The sequence below is a fragment of the Pleurodeles waltl genome, chromosome 7, assembly GCF_031143425.1.
Source record: "Pleurodeles waltl isolate 20211129_DDA chromosome 7, aPleWal1.hap1.20221129, whole genome shotgun sequence".
NCBI classification, from domain to species: domain Eukaryota; kingdom Metazoa; phylum Chordata; class Amphibia; order Caudata; family Salamandridae; genus Pleurodeles; species Pleurodeles waltl.
In genome coordinates, this window is record NC_090446.1 from 1,268,444,827 (window position 1) to 1,268,459,480 (window position 14,654).

Here is a 14,654-nt window from a genome sequence, read left to right on the forward strand (position 1 = left end):
GTAAGGGAGCCACAAACCTTTGTACCTTGGCTCAAGCAGTCAGGCTTATTTCAGAAGCAATGTGTAAAGTATTTGTGTGTATATATATATATATATATATATATATATATATATATATATATATATATATATATATATATATATATATATATATATATATATATATACACATACACACACACACAGTGAGACAGTGAAAACACCACAAACGTACTCTACACCAGTTTAGAAAAATAGCCAATATTTATCTGAGTGAAACAAGACCAAAATGACAAAAATCCAACATACACAAATAAAGATGTGAATTTTTAGAGATTAAATTGTAGTTCTTGAAATCAATGAAGCCCTTGACTGAGGCAAAGTAACAGAAATGCGTCGAAAACAAAGCTGATGCGGGCTGCATGGAAAGTAATGCGCCGGTTCCTTACTGCTAGGCAGGATAGGTGATGTGTTGGTTCCTTACTACCACAGGGGAGGTGATGTGTTGTTTGTGGCATAAAGCATCGGTTTCTTACTGTGGTGCTGATGAAGAAAATGGTGCCCTGGGACAATGTGTCGAAGGTCAATGCGTCGATCTCACAGCAATGAAGCACGCGCTGCGTCGAAGTCAGGGCAGTGCATCATGGACATCGATGATGCGGGGCTCGAAACTCACGCCGGTGTGGTTCTTTTGACGTGCTGCGACGGAAAGCTGGGGCCTGCGTTGAAAACTGTGTTCGATGCGTCAAGCAGGGACCACGCACCGATGTGGGCAGCGGCAATGAGTCAAATCTTTACAGTGACGTGTCAAATCTTTACAGCAATGCGTCGGTTCGGAATGACACTGCAAGTTGATGTGTGGATTTTCTTCTTATAGCACCAAAAACTTCCTTCAAGGGCTCAGAACTGGATCTGCCACCACTTGACAGGACAGGGCTGTCAGAAGAGGAGCCCAGGAGCTGGTAGATTAAGTCTCTAATGAACCTGAAACTTAACAGGAGGCAGGCTCAACTCAAGCCCTTGAAGAACCTTGGAAAGCAGGATGTAGAAAGCAAAGTCCAGACCTTCCACTCCCAGGACAGAAACAGCAAGCAGCAGGCAAGCACAACAAAACAACAGGCCGAGTGGCAGTCCCTCCAACATCATCCAGCTTTTCTTCCTGGCAGAATGTCATCAGTCCAAATTTCTTCTAACAATATGGTGTCAGAGATCCAGTACTTACACACATTCCTGTCTTTGAAGTATGCAAAGCTAAAAGAGAAGTATTTGTAGTGCACAAGACCCTGTCTTTCCCAGGGGGTTGGAGACTACTTTGTGTGGGGATAGGCACAGCCCTATTCAGGTGCAGGTGTCAACTCCTCCTACCACTCAAGCTCAGGAAGACCCATCAGCCTGGTGATGGGCCATCAGGATATGCAAGGCACACTTCAGCTCCCTTTGTGTGACTGTCTAGAGTGAATTCACAAACAGCCCAACTGTCTTCCTGACCCAGACGTGTATGCCACAGACTGGCAGAGGCACAGAATTGTTAAGCAAACAGAGCACAGAATGGTTAAGGAACAAAATGCCCACTTTCTGAAAGTGGCATTTTTAAAATTACAATTCAAAAACCAACTTCACCAAAAGATGTATCTTTGAATTGTGAGTTCAGAGATCCCAATCTCCACATCTCTAACTGCGCCAAATGGGAAATTACACTTAAAAGATATTTCAAGGCAATCCCCATGTTACCCCATGGGAGAGACAGGTCTTGCAATAATGAAAATCAAATTTAGCAGTACTTCTCTATCAGGACATGCAAACCACACCAGTGCATGTCCTACTTTTTAAATACGCTGCACCCTGCCCTTGGGGATGCCTTCTGCCTACCTTAGGGATGACTTACATGTAGTAAAAAGGAATGTTTGGGTCTGGCAAGTGGGTGGACTTGTAAGGTTGAAATGGCAGTTTAAAAGTGCCCCCACAGACACTGCAGTGGCAGGTTTGAGACATATTAACAGGGCTACTCATGTGGGTGGCACAATCAGTGCTCCAGGCCCACTCGCAGCATTTGATTTATAGGCCCTGTACACACATAGTACACTATACTAGGGACTTACTAGTAAATAAAATATGCCAATCATAGATAAACCAATCACCAATACAATTTAGACAGAGAACACTTGTACTTTAGCAGTGGTAATGTGCCCAGATGCCAACAAAAACAGATCCGAACAAATAGGAGGAAGAAGACAAAAGGTTTGGGGATAACCTTGCAAAAAGGGACAGGTCCAATAGTTAAATAAAATAATCCATATCTAAACACACAGATTTTTCTTCTTTTTTGGACTAGTACACCCACAAGGAAAACCATATAAGAACACTGCAAAACTGTCCATGTGTGGCTCATCTATAAGGGTTTCTTATTTGATTATTCAAAGTAAATTGTGGAATCACAGAGAAAAGCGATCAGTATGCTGTATCCTCTCAGAGGTCATTCTACACAGTTCTACTTACACGTGGATGGGTCATCATTGTCTGCTCCCTTTGCTTCATCCTGCGGGTCCCAGATGACAGATTCATCTCCTTTATTAATCCGAAGTAAAATGTCTGGATTGGCAATCTGATAGCCTGTTATAGGGATAGGAAACATAGATAATTAAATCTCAGTCCAGGGAAAAGGACAGAAGTTGTGCCTATGAAGGAAGAAAATAGTTAAGCAAAAATGTAAAAGACAATTCCACTAAAGCTGACAGCCCATATGTGTTAGGTTTTAGCTTGGTGAAGGACAATGAAATGCACAGTTCTTGCATATAAATATTTGTAAGAGACATTCACACCAGGCACTGGACAGAGCAACTGTCATTTTACATAAGTTCCAGGGCAGCAAAAATATTTACTTATATCCAGCAATAGATGTGTGAATGCCTTTCTCTGCGCACTCCCTTTTTGAGTTTTCCATTGTTGCTAAATCTTATTATTTGGGGAGCATACAAATCCTGAAGCCTTCAATGTTTTCTTCTGGTGCACACATTGTCACACCTACTTCAGACGTTTATGAGCAGATTATGCTCACCCTCCAAGTGTAATAATTTAAAGTAATTCAAACACAAAGAGATTTGTTGCATATAAAGGATAGCAGAGTTATCTAATAAAAAGAAGTAACAAGAAGAAAGGTGGAAAGACGAGCATTAATGGACACACTTCAAGTGGCTGACCATGAAAAGCTGAAATAGGTAATAATACAATTGAGATAATGCAGTTCTGAAAATAAATGTGATTAGAAAACTCAATGTAATATCTCTGATACTCAAATTATTTCTACTGTCCCTCAACTCAAAGTCTGTGTGCATCAGTACTCACAACTACATTGAGAGTCCTCTACCACAATATGCCTGGTCTTTCTTACTGTTCTTTACCACAGTCTACTCAGTTATGTTGCAAAGGTGATGTTGTGAAGGGGAACGTTGAGGGTGGAATGAAGAGAACCATAGTAATTAACCTATTTATTCTTACATTGCACTTCACTGTCCAAAGAAATGCACAATTCCCATACATTATGGTGGGACATAAAGGAATAGTCTAGCCAAAGAGGTTTTCTAGGCCGGACCAAATGGAAGTGCTGCAAACAATGTCCAACACAATGTTTCAACAACTGCTATCCCCGAATGTCTCAAAAAAGTTCAAACTGGATTTTTCACTTCAAGATAAAACGTTTCCAATACCATATACAATATCTGCAACCAATCACCTTCGGATAACCCCTGCTTTTGTTCTGCTGAAGCATGATTACATTATTGATGCTTATCTTGTGGCCTCTGTGTTCATCGACTTTAAAATACCTTCACTAGAGTAGTCTTGGATACTCCCTGGACAACTTACATTATTACTTTCCACTGGCGACCAGTGGAAAAAATACATCAAGTTTTAGGCTGAACCATGAACCAGCTTGTTCTCTAAGGTCGGTGAGTACTCAGCTTACTACAGCATCCCGTTGCATGGGTAATACTTTATACTGACCCACGCATACAAAACATTCTTCTGCATGAACCTAAGGATCAAGTTGAAGACCTGACTCCATTTGAAGGTGTGGACACCGGGGGCATGGCAAGCATGTGATTCTGTGCTATGAAGACATAGCACAGAATCACATGCCTACCATCTCGGCCTGGTGTAGACGGCTACTGGTCTCTAATTATACAAGTCCTGCGAGGACTCCCGAACGCAGGGAGACTATGCGTTATGGCTATAGGGGCAGAGACTGGGTATCTCGGGAGAAATGTGCATGCATGGAGTATGACTAGGTAGCTATACCAGAAGCTCGTCCACAGTGTCCGACCGTGTATAATTGTGTTCTCCAAAGATGGGCAATGTAATTGGCAACCAATGGGCCCCATCTTGGGTGAGGTGGGCGTTACAAGGATTGGATCAAAAAACCTTAGGGGTAGCTGCACAAGCTATGGTAAGAGGATCAAAGTAAAAAAAAACAACAACAGGACAACCTATGAAGGCAACAAAGGATTAAGAAGTCCACTGTATCAACGGTTAACTAAGGATAAGATTATTCTGATGAGATATAACATACTTAAAACCTTTTTTAGCTTTATTCCCGTACAGCACTACCTCATGTGAAAAACTATAAAAACAGAGGAACAATAATAATAATAAAAACGTAAATGGATTGATTTCAACGCATGAATACATTGTATGAAATGTCACACAGAATACTTTCAGGTTCTAATTAATACCAGTAATTCATCATGTTCGTTCAAAACTTGTGTGTGTGTGCCTGGAATGTTTCAATGTACTGAGATTCAGATCTTAGTAGGAGTGATTCTACTGAGCCACGTCTTGTGTCTGTATGTGCAACAAATAGGACTGACCACTTGATCTCATTCTCTGAGTGGTCAGCCAAATCAAAATGTTGTACTAAAGATGTTCCAGATGTTTTACACAGTATCTGTCACCTGTGAGGTAGAATACGATTCTTTACAGGTGGAGTAGTTTGTCCTATGCATGGGTTTCCACAGGGACACCAGACACAATATACCACATTTTTAGTATTGCAGTTAGGAAAAACCTATTGTCTGTGTCTTCTGCCATTGATGGTCATCTCTTTGGAATTATTAGTATAGTTACAGGCCAAACAATGTACGCATTTGTGATGTCCTGTTACCAGTGTTAGATTTTGTGTTTCTGATTTCCGGTTAGCTCTAACCAGGTGCTGCTGTAAATTTTGCCTCTTCTCAACGAAAATAATGGATTAGGTATATCAAAAGGTGCTAAAATCTTCCAATTTCTTTTAATAAATTTCTTTATTTTGTTGGCAATGGTGGAAAACGTCAACACACAAGTAAACAGAAAGCTGTTGTTTTTACCCTTGGCATCAAGAAGCATTCTCTGGGTGTGAACTACGCTCTTTTCATGGCATTCTTGACCTGTTTCCTTGGATAACCCCAACTGATAGGTTTTTTACACAAGGTTTCACCATTTGCAAAGTAGTCTTCCCTTTAGCTGCTGTTTCTACGTATGCGCAGAAACTGCCATATGGAAGATTTTTTTTTTGTGTGATTTGGGATGGTTGCTGTTATAATGCAAAAGGGCATTACAATCAGTGGGTTTGGTGTAAAACATGTGTATATTTTACCATCCTCGATGGGATCAACAAATCAAGGAAGTTAAGCCTATCCTTGCTTTTTGTTATTGTAATTTTAAGGTCTGGGGAACTATTATTCAACCATCCATTGAGATTGGTGAGTTCAGCTTCTGTGCCATGACAGATCAGAAAGACATTGTCTATGTATCTATGCCAGGAAATAACGTTGGCAATGTACATGTTATTGATACCATAAATCTATTTGTCTTCAAAATATGCCATAAAATATTTGCTATCTAAGGGGCAAAAGAACAGCCCATAGCTACTCCTTTAACTTGTAGGAAGAGGTTGTTCGTAAAAGCAAAAAAGTTTGTCTTAAGACATAAAGTGGCAAGTGCCATGAGAAACTGAGAAGGAACTGTTGTGGGTTACGGTCTTTTGGACAACGCATCATCAATTACTGCCAGGGCTTCATCTTGCGGGATGTTGGAATACAAGGACTGAATGTCCATCGTAACCAACACCTCATTATTGCTGTCAAAATTAAGTGTGTCACACTTAGTGATGAAGTCCAAGGAGTCCCTAATGTATGATTTAGTCTCTTCTGCTAGAGGTTTAAGAAAAAAATCTATAGAATAAGCAAGAGGCTCAAGTATTGATCCATACTTTTTTTTTTTTTTTTTTTTAAATCGGCAAATTGTTTTTATTTTTTCAATATTTTTTTTTATTGAGGAAATCAAATTCTTTGATACTAGTCCAATAATTGGCTTGGGCATCTTCCGTGATGGACAATATTTGATGCTTTAAATCTGGAGTGGGATTCACCAGGAGAGGGTAGTAATGTTCTTTTTCAACTAATTGATGTGGAACCTCTCTGTCATGTTTCTCATGTTCATCACAACTATCCCAGCACCTTTATTGGTGGGCTTCGCAATAATCTGAGATTTGCTTGACAAAGATTTCAAAGTTTGCAATTCATCGTATGTAAGATTTATAGGTACAAACAAATGTTTTTGATTTTGATTAACTTCACAAGGAATAGTATCTTCAAAAACTGTCACCTTTGGGGGCATATCAACAGTAAAGGGGACAAAGACTAGATTTATTTTTGAGACCAGTAGTACTTTCTTCACTTGAGTACTCTCTGTTAGAGAAGTAGTCAAATGTTCCTTAGAACTTGTAAAAGTTAAATTATTGATTGCATGGGATCTTGTATGGTAGAGGTTACAAAGGACAGTTCTTTACTGAGCACCTCTGTCAAGGTACTATTGTTGTTTTGTATAGGCAATACAGTGGTAGTGTTAGCGCTTCTTTTAGGGAAGCTGCAGCCTATCATGATATTATGGCCAGAATTTGCATAGTCTTTACCGTAGCCACCGAATAGGATCCCTGGCATCATGGTGGTTCACTCTCAGTGTTTTTTTCACATGCTTTTCGCTAGCTGCACTTCTTTATCTTTGAGAGTTAAACACTGCATCAACGGTGATAAGGTGATTAAGTCTCCACTAGTTGCTGTTTTCTGTAAGGCACAATTTTCTGGATGTTAAATATGTGTACAAATGTATGGATTTTTTTGTATTGATGCACAAGTTGATTTTTGTATTCATGCATGATATCATATTTAACAATGGCCCTTGTGGACCTTATAATTATAAATTTATAATTATTTATTCCTAAGTGCATAGGCATACCCTTGCTCAGTCCTGAAGAGGCCTTAAACCAAAGAAGCAGAAACGAGTCAACCATATTGAAAGGAGCCTGCAAACAAGACCCTTAAGATATAAAATGTTGCTACAGGCCATTGCTCCAAATAATAAAAGACATTGAATATGTAACTCTTTGAGACGGTGTTATGTCTTAGGCGACCTACCTACTGGCGGTACAAAGTCCTGAAGAATGGGTTTGACCGTCACCAATAAAACATACTGCCTTGGCAAGGATTGTGCTTTATTTAAGATATATGTGACACTTTTTTTGTACAATTAACTGCACACGTGTTTCTGTGTTTCAGGATAAATGAGAAACATTTTATGCATGAACATGTGTAGTATCCTATATGATAAACAAAGCACATAAATGATATCTCGTTCATACCAAACGTGTTGGAAAGTATTCAAGTAGAACCTTAATAATCATTGCCGATAACAATAGAAAGGTTACTACTAGCTGACTTATGCACTCGAATTCGCCCTGCTAGAGCTATTCATACTTTATATTAGGTTCTATTCCCAGGGCTACAATGTTGATGGTGCTTGGGCAAGATGTTTTTTTTGGGGGGAATGTTGGTAGAGTATGAGGGTGAAGTTGTGAACAGGTCTACATGGATCAGCAACATTGATAGGGATCAGTACAGGTACTCTGAGGAATGCGCTGACTCATAGGGTTATAGAGGTCAAAGATAGCATGAAAATTCCGTTCACATTAACATTATTGTGACACTCATTCCATGGAATGTATGGAGGTAAAACTTTCTAGTCAAGAAAAACAAAGTCTGGTGGGCAATGTGAGAGAGTAATGCCTGACACCATGCCTCCAGAAAAACATTCAGATGGTCAAAAAGGATGCTTCACTTTAAAAAAAAAACAAAAAGTGTATTCCCTTTAGTATTGTGCAACTGCTGAGACAAAGAGGGGTGAAGTATTGGTAACATTTCATACAGATCTCCATAATAGAGTACATAAGGTAGCGTGTGATATGAAGGATGGCACATATGTGTACTTAAAGGGCCATATAAAGGGGATAAATAGAGCTATACTCACTACCTATGCACCAAACACATGACAGGAAGATTTCTTGTCCTCCATGCTCGACAAAGTGAAAGATTAAGACCCGAGAGTTTTCATCTGGTTGAGGACTTTCTGGCCCCGAATGAAAGTTAAAATATATTTTGATTAGAATTTAGTTCTATAAGGGTCGGAGTTAGTACAACTGGACTATGCTGATACACTTTGTGTAAAGGACAAAGGGGAAAAAAAAAAACAATTGCTTCCCCCATCCCTGAACAACGTCTCCCCTACAAGATCCTCCATTTCTCTTCCCCTTCCGTAGCCTATTGTCCAGGGCTTATTGGTCATCCCAGGGATCAATTAAGATTGCGCTCTCTCTCATCAATCGCCTGTATACGTGTTAGAACGACCAGACAATCAGTGCTACGGGAGTACTCTCCCAGTTGTTCATAAGCTTGTAGGATGGGTTGGATACACTTGGCCCACACATAGACTTTTCTGGTTGGGACTGTTTACGTCACAAGGATTATTTTTTACTGGTAATTGGATATGCTTCTAATGACGGGTGCTACACCTGAAGGAGTCAGCTGCCACTTATGCAACATTGACGAAACATGTGTTGTTGTCATTTTGTGCATTGTAAAGTTCGATGATTCAAGAATGAGGAGAAATTATTTATGAAACACTGACGGAGTTGTTTAAATCACATAAAGGCTATCTAAACTCATGGGATGAAATGAATAAAGTTTGGAACAATTACATATGAAAAAAATTCATTTTTTGATTTATTTATGATTTGTGCTAAAAGCTATTAAAACTTTCCCTTGTCAAGTATTAACAGTTTAGGCTTTCAATTCTGTGGCTAGTGTCTAACAGATCAGAATACTAAGTATCCAATTTGGAGTCATATAAAATATTTAACACTTGTAACCTCTTTGGGAAAGAGAGTTATTTGTAGTCCGTGTTTAGGAAGGCAAGCACAGGGCCCCAATGAATGGAGAACTCATGTTCTCTCCCCTGTACATGGAAGCTAGTTTCTCCACGCCCAGGGTCCACCACAGTTTCTACATCTCTGTAGGTGGGAGACGTTGCCCCCAAATTCCCTGGATTGACTGCTTGGCCGATAGTAACAGATGGGAGATCAGGCGCTCTCTGGGTGGGTATATTTCTGTGGCAGGGAATCCCAACAATTTCACTTTAGGGTATTTGGCTATGATTGAACAAGTGATAGCCTCCATGTGCATCAGGACCATCGTCCAAAAATTAGTCAGTGCAAGCCATGATCATAGCACATGGGTGAGTGAACCTTCTTCCCCACAGCTCTTCCAGCAAGACATTCCATCTTCGCCAAGCACAACGGGGTTTAGTACATCTATAGAGAAGTTTTAGGAGGGATTCCCTGCCCCCTATAAGGGAGGCAACATTATTTGCTCACTCAATTATTAGCCACCATTGCTCCTGATCCAATGTTATGACCAGTTCCTGTTCCCATGTGCACTGGAAAGGGATATTATCTCCACTTCTAGTGTATAATATCTTTAACATGTGGGGCTATGGTATGGCTAACCCCTGGGCAATACAAAAGGTTTTTTTTTTTTTTTTTTTTTAAATGAGTGCGGGGTTTAGTGGCACCTGGTTTAGTTTCTGGGGTAAGTAGCCAGAGTCATAGTTGTATATAATGGAAGTGATTCAACTCCAGGAGTGCAAATTCATCTGTAGTTCGATCTCCCACACGACACTGATCTCCAGACTTCATGAAACTGGAATCCAAGGACCATCTATAGTGAAATGCCTCCTTCCTGACCAGAAGAACACATAGGGTCAAGCTCCCTCCATTCACCTCAAAACCCAGGAACCTCATCTGCAGAGTCCTGCAAGGTTCTTCACTTAGCCCTACTCTTGTTAACGTATACATGACTCCTCTAGCAGGCATCATTAGGACACACAGACTCTACATCATCTTTTACATCGATGACACCAAACTCATTCTATCCCTCTCAGAAGCCACCAAAAGTAATTTCAAAATGTGCATGAACACCAGGGCCAACTGGATGAGAGACAACCACCTTAAATTCAACGCTGACAAGATGGAAGTGATGATATTTGGCAATGATAAGTCACCTTGGGACTCCACCTGGTAACCCACAGAACTAGGACCCACCCCCTCACCCTGTGACCACGTCAGAAACCTGGGAATCATTCTGGACACCAACCTCACCATGAGACATCAAATCAACACTGTCACCTCTACCTGTTTTCCCATACTTTGCATGCTCAGAAAAGCCGTCAAATGTTACCAGGAAGGCTGTCACCTATGCGCTCATCACAAGCAGACTAGATAATAGCAACTACCTCTACTACCACATCTCCTTACACCTGCCACACAAACTCCAAACCATCCAAAACACCACTGCCAAACTTATCCTCAACCTTCTTCGCTGCACGCACATCACAGCTCACCTCTGAAAACTACACTGCCTCCCCATTCAGAAACACTGCCCGTTCACGATGCCCACCCACGTCTAAAAGGCACTTCACGACTAGGGTCCCACATTCCTCAATCACTGTCTTCACTTCGACCAAATAACCAACCAGGAACCTCCGCTCTGCATCACTTGCACTCGCCAACAGAAGCAAGACAGGAGGTAGGGTTTTCTCTTAACTGGCAGCCAAATCCTGGAACTACCTACCCCAGCTCATCAGGACAGTTGTGTCACTTATGGATTTCCACAAAAAACTGAAAACCTGGCTCTTCAACTGATCCTATACCTACACCCCACCTGGATACCCTCATGGGTGACAAGCTTCACACTCTACAAATCCATGTTACATTACACTACAAATGTTTTAATAGTGCCTTGGTCGAACATATCCTTGAGGGTCTTACAAGTCCCCGTTTGAACTTTGGATTTCACCATAAGGGGCCAGAAAACCACCAAGAGGGGCCCAATGCCACTGTGTGGTCAACCATACATCATCCCTTCTGTGTCTCCCACTGTGTCTAGCACATCATATACAATAGATATGCCGCCACATAACAATGAGCTACATATGAAATTCCCAATCCCCCCCTAATGTGGACATAGAGAGTTGATTTCTGGCCAGGAGCTCTCTCTTCGCAGCCAAGATGAATGTACTGCACATCGATAGTAGGTCTTTAATGTAGGCCCTAGGTATGTGAAGTAACAGGTTCTGGAATACATAAAGAATCTTGGGTAGGATGGACATTTTGTATATCACTTTTCGGCAGAGCAAGGAGAGCATCTTATATTTCCAGGTAATAATTTCACCTTTACCCCTTTTCTAAGCCGTTGGAGGTTTGTGCTTTATGTCTTGGAATAAGTAGGGGCCAAAGCAAGTCCCACGTAGTTAAGGTGGTCAGTCACCCACCAGTGAAGAGACAATTTTTGTAGCTGTTCAGCTGTTGGGGCTGAAATGTTTAAAATCATGGATTTGGAGACTTTGATTTTGAACCCAGAGATATTCTGATATGCTGTCAGCTCCTCCAGAACAGCTGGGAGGCAGCTCTGTGGGTATGTAATGCAGAGAAATATATCTCCTGCAAACATTGTCAGTTTGATATCCTTGGAGCCAAGTTTAGAGCTGGCGGAGTTGGGTTTTGCCCATATACTTTGGGCCAATGGTTCCAGCGTGAGCCCAAGGGGGAGACAGGGGACATCCCTATCTCATGCTGCAAGTGATCATGACCCAGTCGGAGTGGAGCCCACTGAGGTGTATCTTGCTCTTTGGTTCCCAGTATCCTGCCAGTAACCATCTTGTAAAGGTCTCTCTCAGTCCTAATAGTTTCAATGTGTTTGCCATAAACTCTCAGTCCACGCGATTTCTGGTTCCAGGGTAACTAGAGGTGTTTGCTTGACACCTCTGGCCCCAATATCTAGGAGGTGTAGAGCTTTTTTAGTGTTGTCCCCTGTTTGTCAGGCAGGTATGAAACTGAACTGGTAGGAATGGGCGAGTTCTCCCATCAGTGGCTGAAGTCACACTGCTGCAATTTTGGTGAAGATCGCAAGCAGACCAACTTCTCCAAGCAGAATCAATCTGATCTCACGAGCACTTGCACTGATGGCACCCGCTGTAACGTAGAACTCTTCCGTGCTGCAGGAGCAGGTAGGACAAACTAAGGCCTGTGGGCCCCTGGGGATATCGCTGCTAAAGGTGCTGTGGCACCATAGACGCATGACAAAAATTTTGAGGCAAATGGAAATCTAGAGTACAGCAGTGTGCAATCCCTGGATGCAACCACCAGTGAATGGTGAGTAACCCAGGATAAGCTACACAAAGGAGGGTAGGACAGGATTTTGCCTGTCAACGACTAGAAGCCCAACCTCAAAGGCGATTGTGTTTTGCATTTGAATGCCACCCTTTTTGCATGTGTAGAGTTAGAAATAAAATTCTACTTTTCTTATAAAAGCAAGTATTTGGCTGGACCTTTATTTATTGTTCATCCTGTTTGCACTTCGACTTATGAGTCATGTTCAATGACCTGCACCCACACTCCCCCACCCCATGGAGCCTAAATTGCTTGACCACAGTTATTACTGACAGTTAAGTGCAGAAGGGGTACTTGGCCCATTTGTGCTGGATCCAAAAATAGGCCAGGCCCCAAGAACTCAGGAGTAAAAGGGCTCTACCACCATGGCTGGACCTAGTAAGCCCAGAATGCCCTGTTGCCCTCTGAAATGGGTTCTGACAACCTCCAACACCGATTTGCTAGGTCTTCCTGCTTTTTTTGCAATATTACTAGTTGTTCTTTAACACACCAATCGGGATTGATACTGCTCCAAGTCCAGGGAGCGTTCATCTTGGATTGTTTACACCAAGTTGACCCTCTAATTGAGGTGTCCAGGTCATACCTAAGTTTGACAGGTTTTGTTTAAGGTCTGCCCTGACCGCACCGGTTTCGGTTTTAAGGCCCGTGAAGAATTGGAGCATGAACCCTTTAGTGATGGGTTCGTCCTCAGCAGAGGTAGGGGCTAGTGTAGGGTCTGCATCAAGGTCTCCATGTTTATTTTGTTTGGGTCCTACGTCTCATTTCTTCTTACTGGGCATCGGGAAGAGGTTTTAATCAACGTGTCGCCTGTGTTTGGTGGTAGCCATGGTTGTCTGGTCACTCAGTGTGTCTCCCTGTGCAGTGGATGGTGGCGCCAAATCTCTTGGCTTTCAATCTATTTAGAAACCCAGTCGGAGCCCCCCACCTCCCCAAAAAAGCTATGTATGAATATCAAGTATCAGTCTGCCTGGCCTGGGATATTTCTGTTCTCAGCCAGGTTGTCACCACTTGAGGATTGCTATCTCCACCATAGTCTTGTAGCTCCAGCCTAATGCAGCCCTTATCGTGCACAGGCTGATGTGGTGCTACGGGCCAGTTGTCGGTACGCCCTGGTCTGTTGTTAATCTCGGACTGGGAGAATTTGCACCCAGTTGCACCCTCCTAAAGTTGAGGCTGGGTCAGGCACAAAGCCCAGCTGGCCCCATTCGGTCGGCACTGCCCTGCCCTTGCTCTCCGCCGCTCTGGCCACTCTGTAATTTCCATGAACTGTGGAAGGGTGATTCCCACTAGGCCTTTCCGATGCTGGCTTGGGGCCAGTTACCAAAACCAGCCAGCCCAGTACAAAGAATGTGGCTTTTGCTCTCTTCTGATTTTGCTAGAATGAGGTCCTGGTACTACACTGGCACCCGCTATTGGTTTCCTCATGCTGGAGAGGGCCGTTGGAGGTCAGGCCTTCCTGGTGCTGGTGAGGGGCTGGCCACTAAGTCTAGCCAGTGAGGCTTGAAGAGTAGAGCCCCTGCATATCACTGGTTGTCACTTGGACGGGGCACAATGATTAGGGTTCCACACCAGGCCCCGGGGTGCCAGTCTCCTTTCGACAGGTTGGGGCGCTGGGTCGCCCAGGGGCTCCCAGCACCATAGAGACATCTAGGAAGCTGGCTCTGTATATACTAGATCAAGATTAAATTAAGGTGCACAAAGTCTAGGGGTTCCCCAAAGGCTTAACATAGGCTAAGGTAGATAATACTAATGCCCTCTTTTGCGTTAGTGTGGTCAAGTAGTTATCAGAGGGCAGTGCAAAGCATTTGTTGTACACACACAGGCAATGAAGTGAAGCACACACTCAATGACTATCTCCAGGCCAATGGTTTTTGTTTAGCAAAAATATGTTTGGTATTGTATTTCTAGAACCCCAGGATTAATGTTGCAGTTACGTATCCAACATATGTATTAATACCACCTTTGGGGCAGACCTGGTGGGATTAGAGGAGCACCGGGGGGGCGGGCCACAGGTCAGTACCACACACACTCAGCGGCACAAGTCAGCTGCTGAGTGTAGGGTGCACACAAAACATCGGGCTGCCAA

At 42.5% G+C, this 14,654-nt stretch overlaps 1 protein-coding gene across 3 annotated transcripts in view; it reads right to left on the reverse strand.

Moving 5' to 3' along the window:
- The window catches only part of LOC138246159 (zinc finger protein 25-like), a 100,510-nt gene that overhangs the window by 71,220 nt on the left and 14,636 nt on the right, over positions 1–14,654 (reverse strand). For all 3 annotated transcript variants that reach the window (XM_069200457.1, XM_069200456.1, XM_069200458.1), the window contains exon 3: positions 2,476–2,589. In XM_069200457.1, coding sequence (XP_069056558.1) covers positions 2,476–2,589 — 114 coding nt within the window. The remainder of the gene's footprint in view (positions 1–2,475; positions 2,590–14,654) is intronic.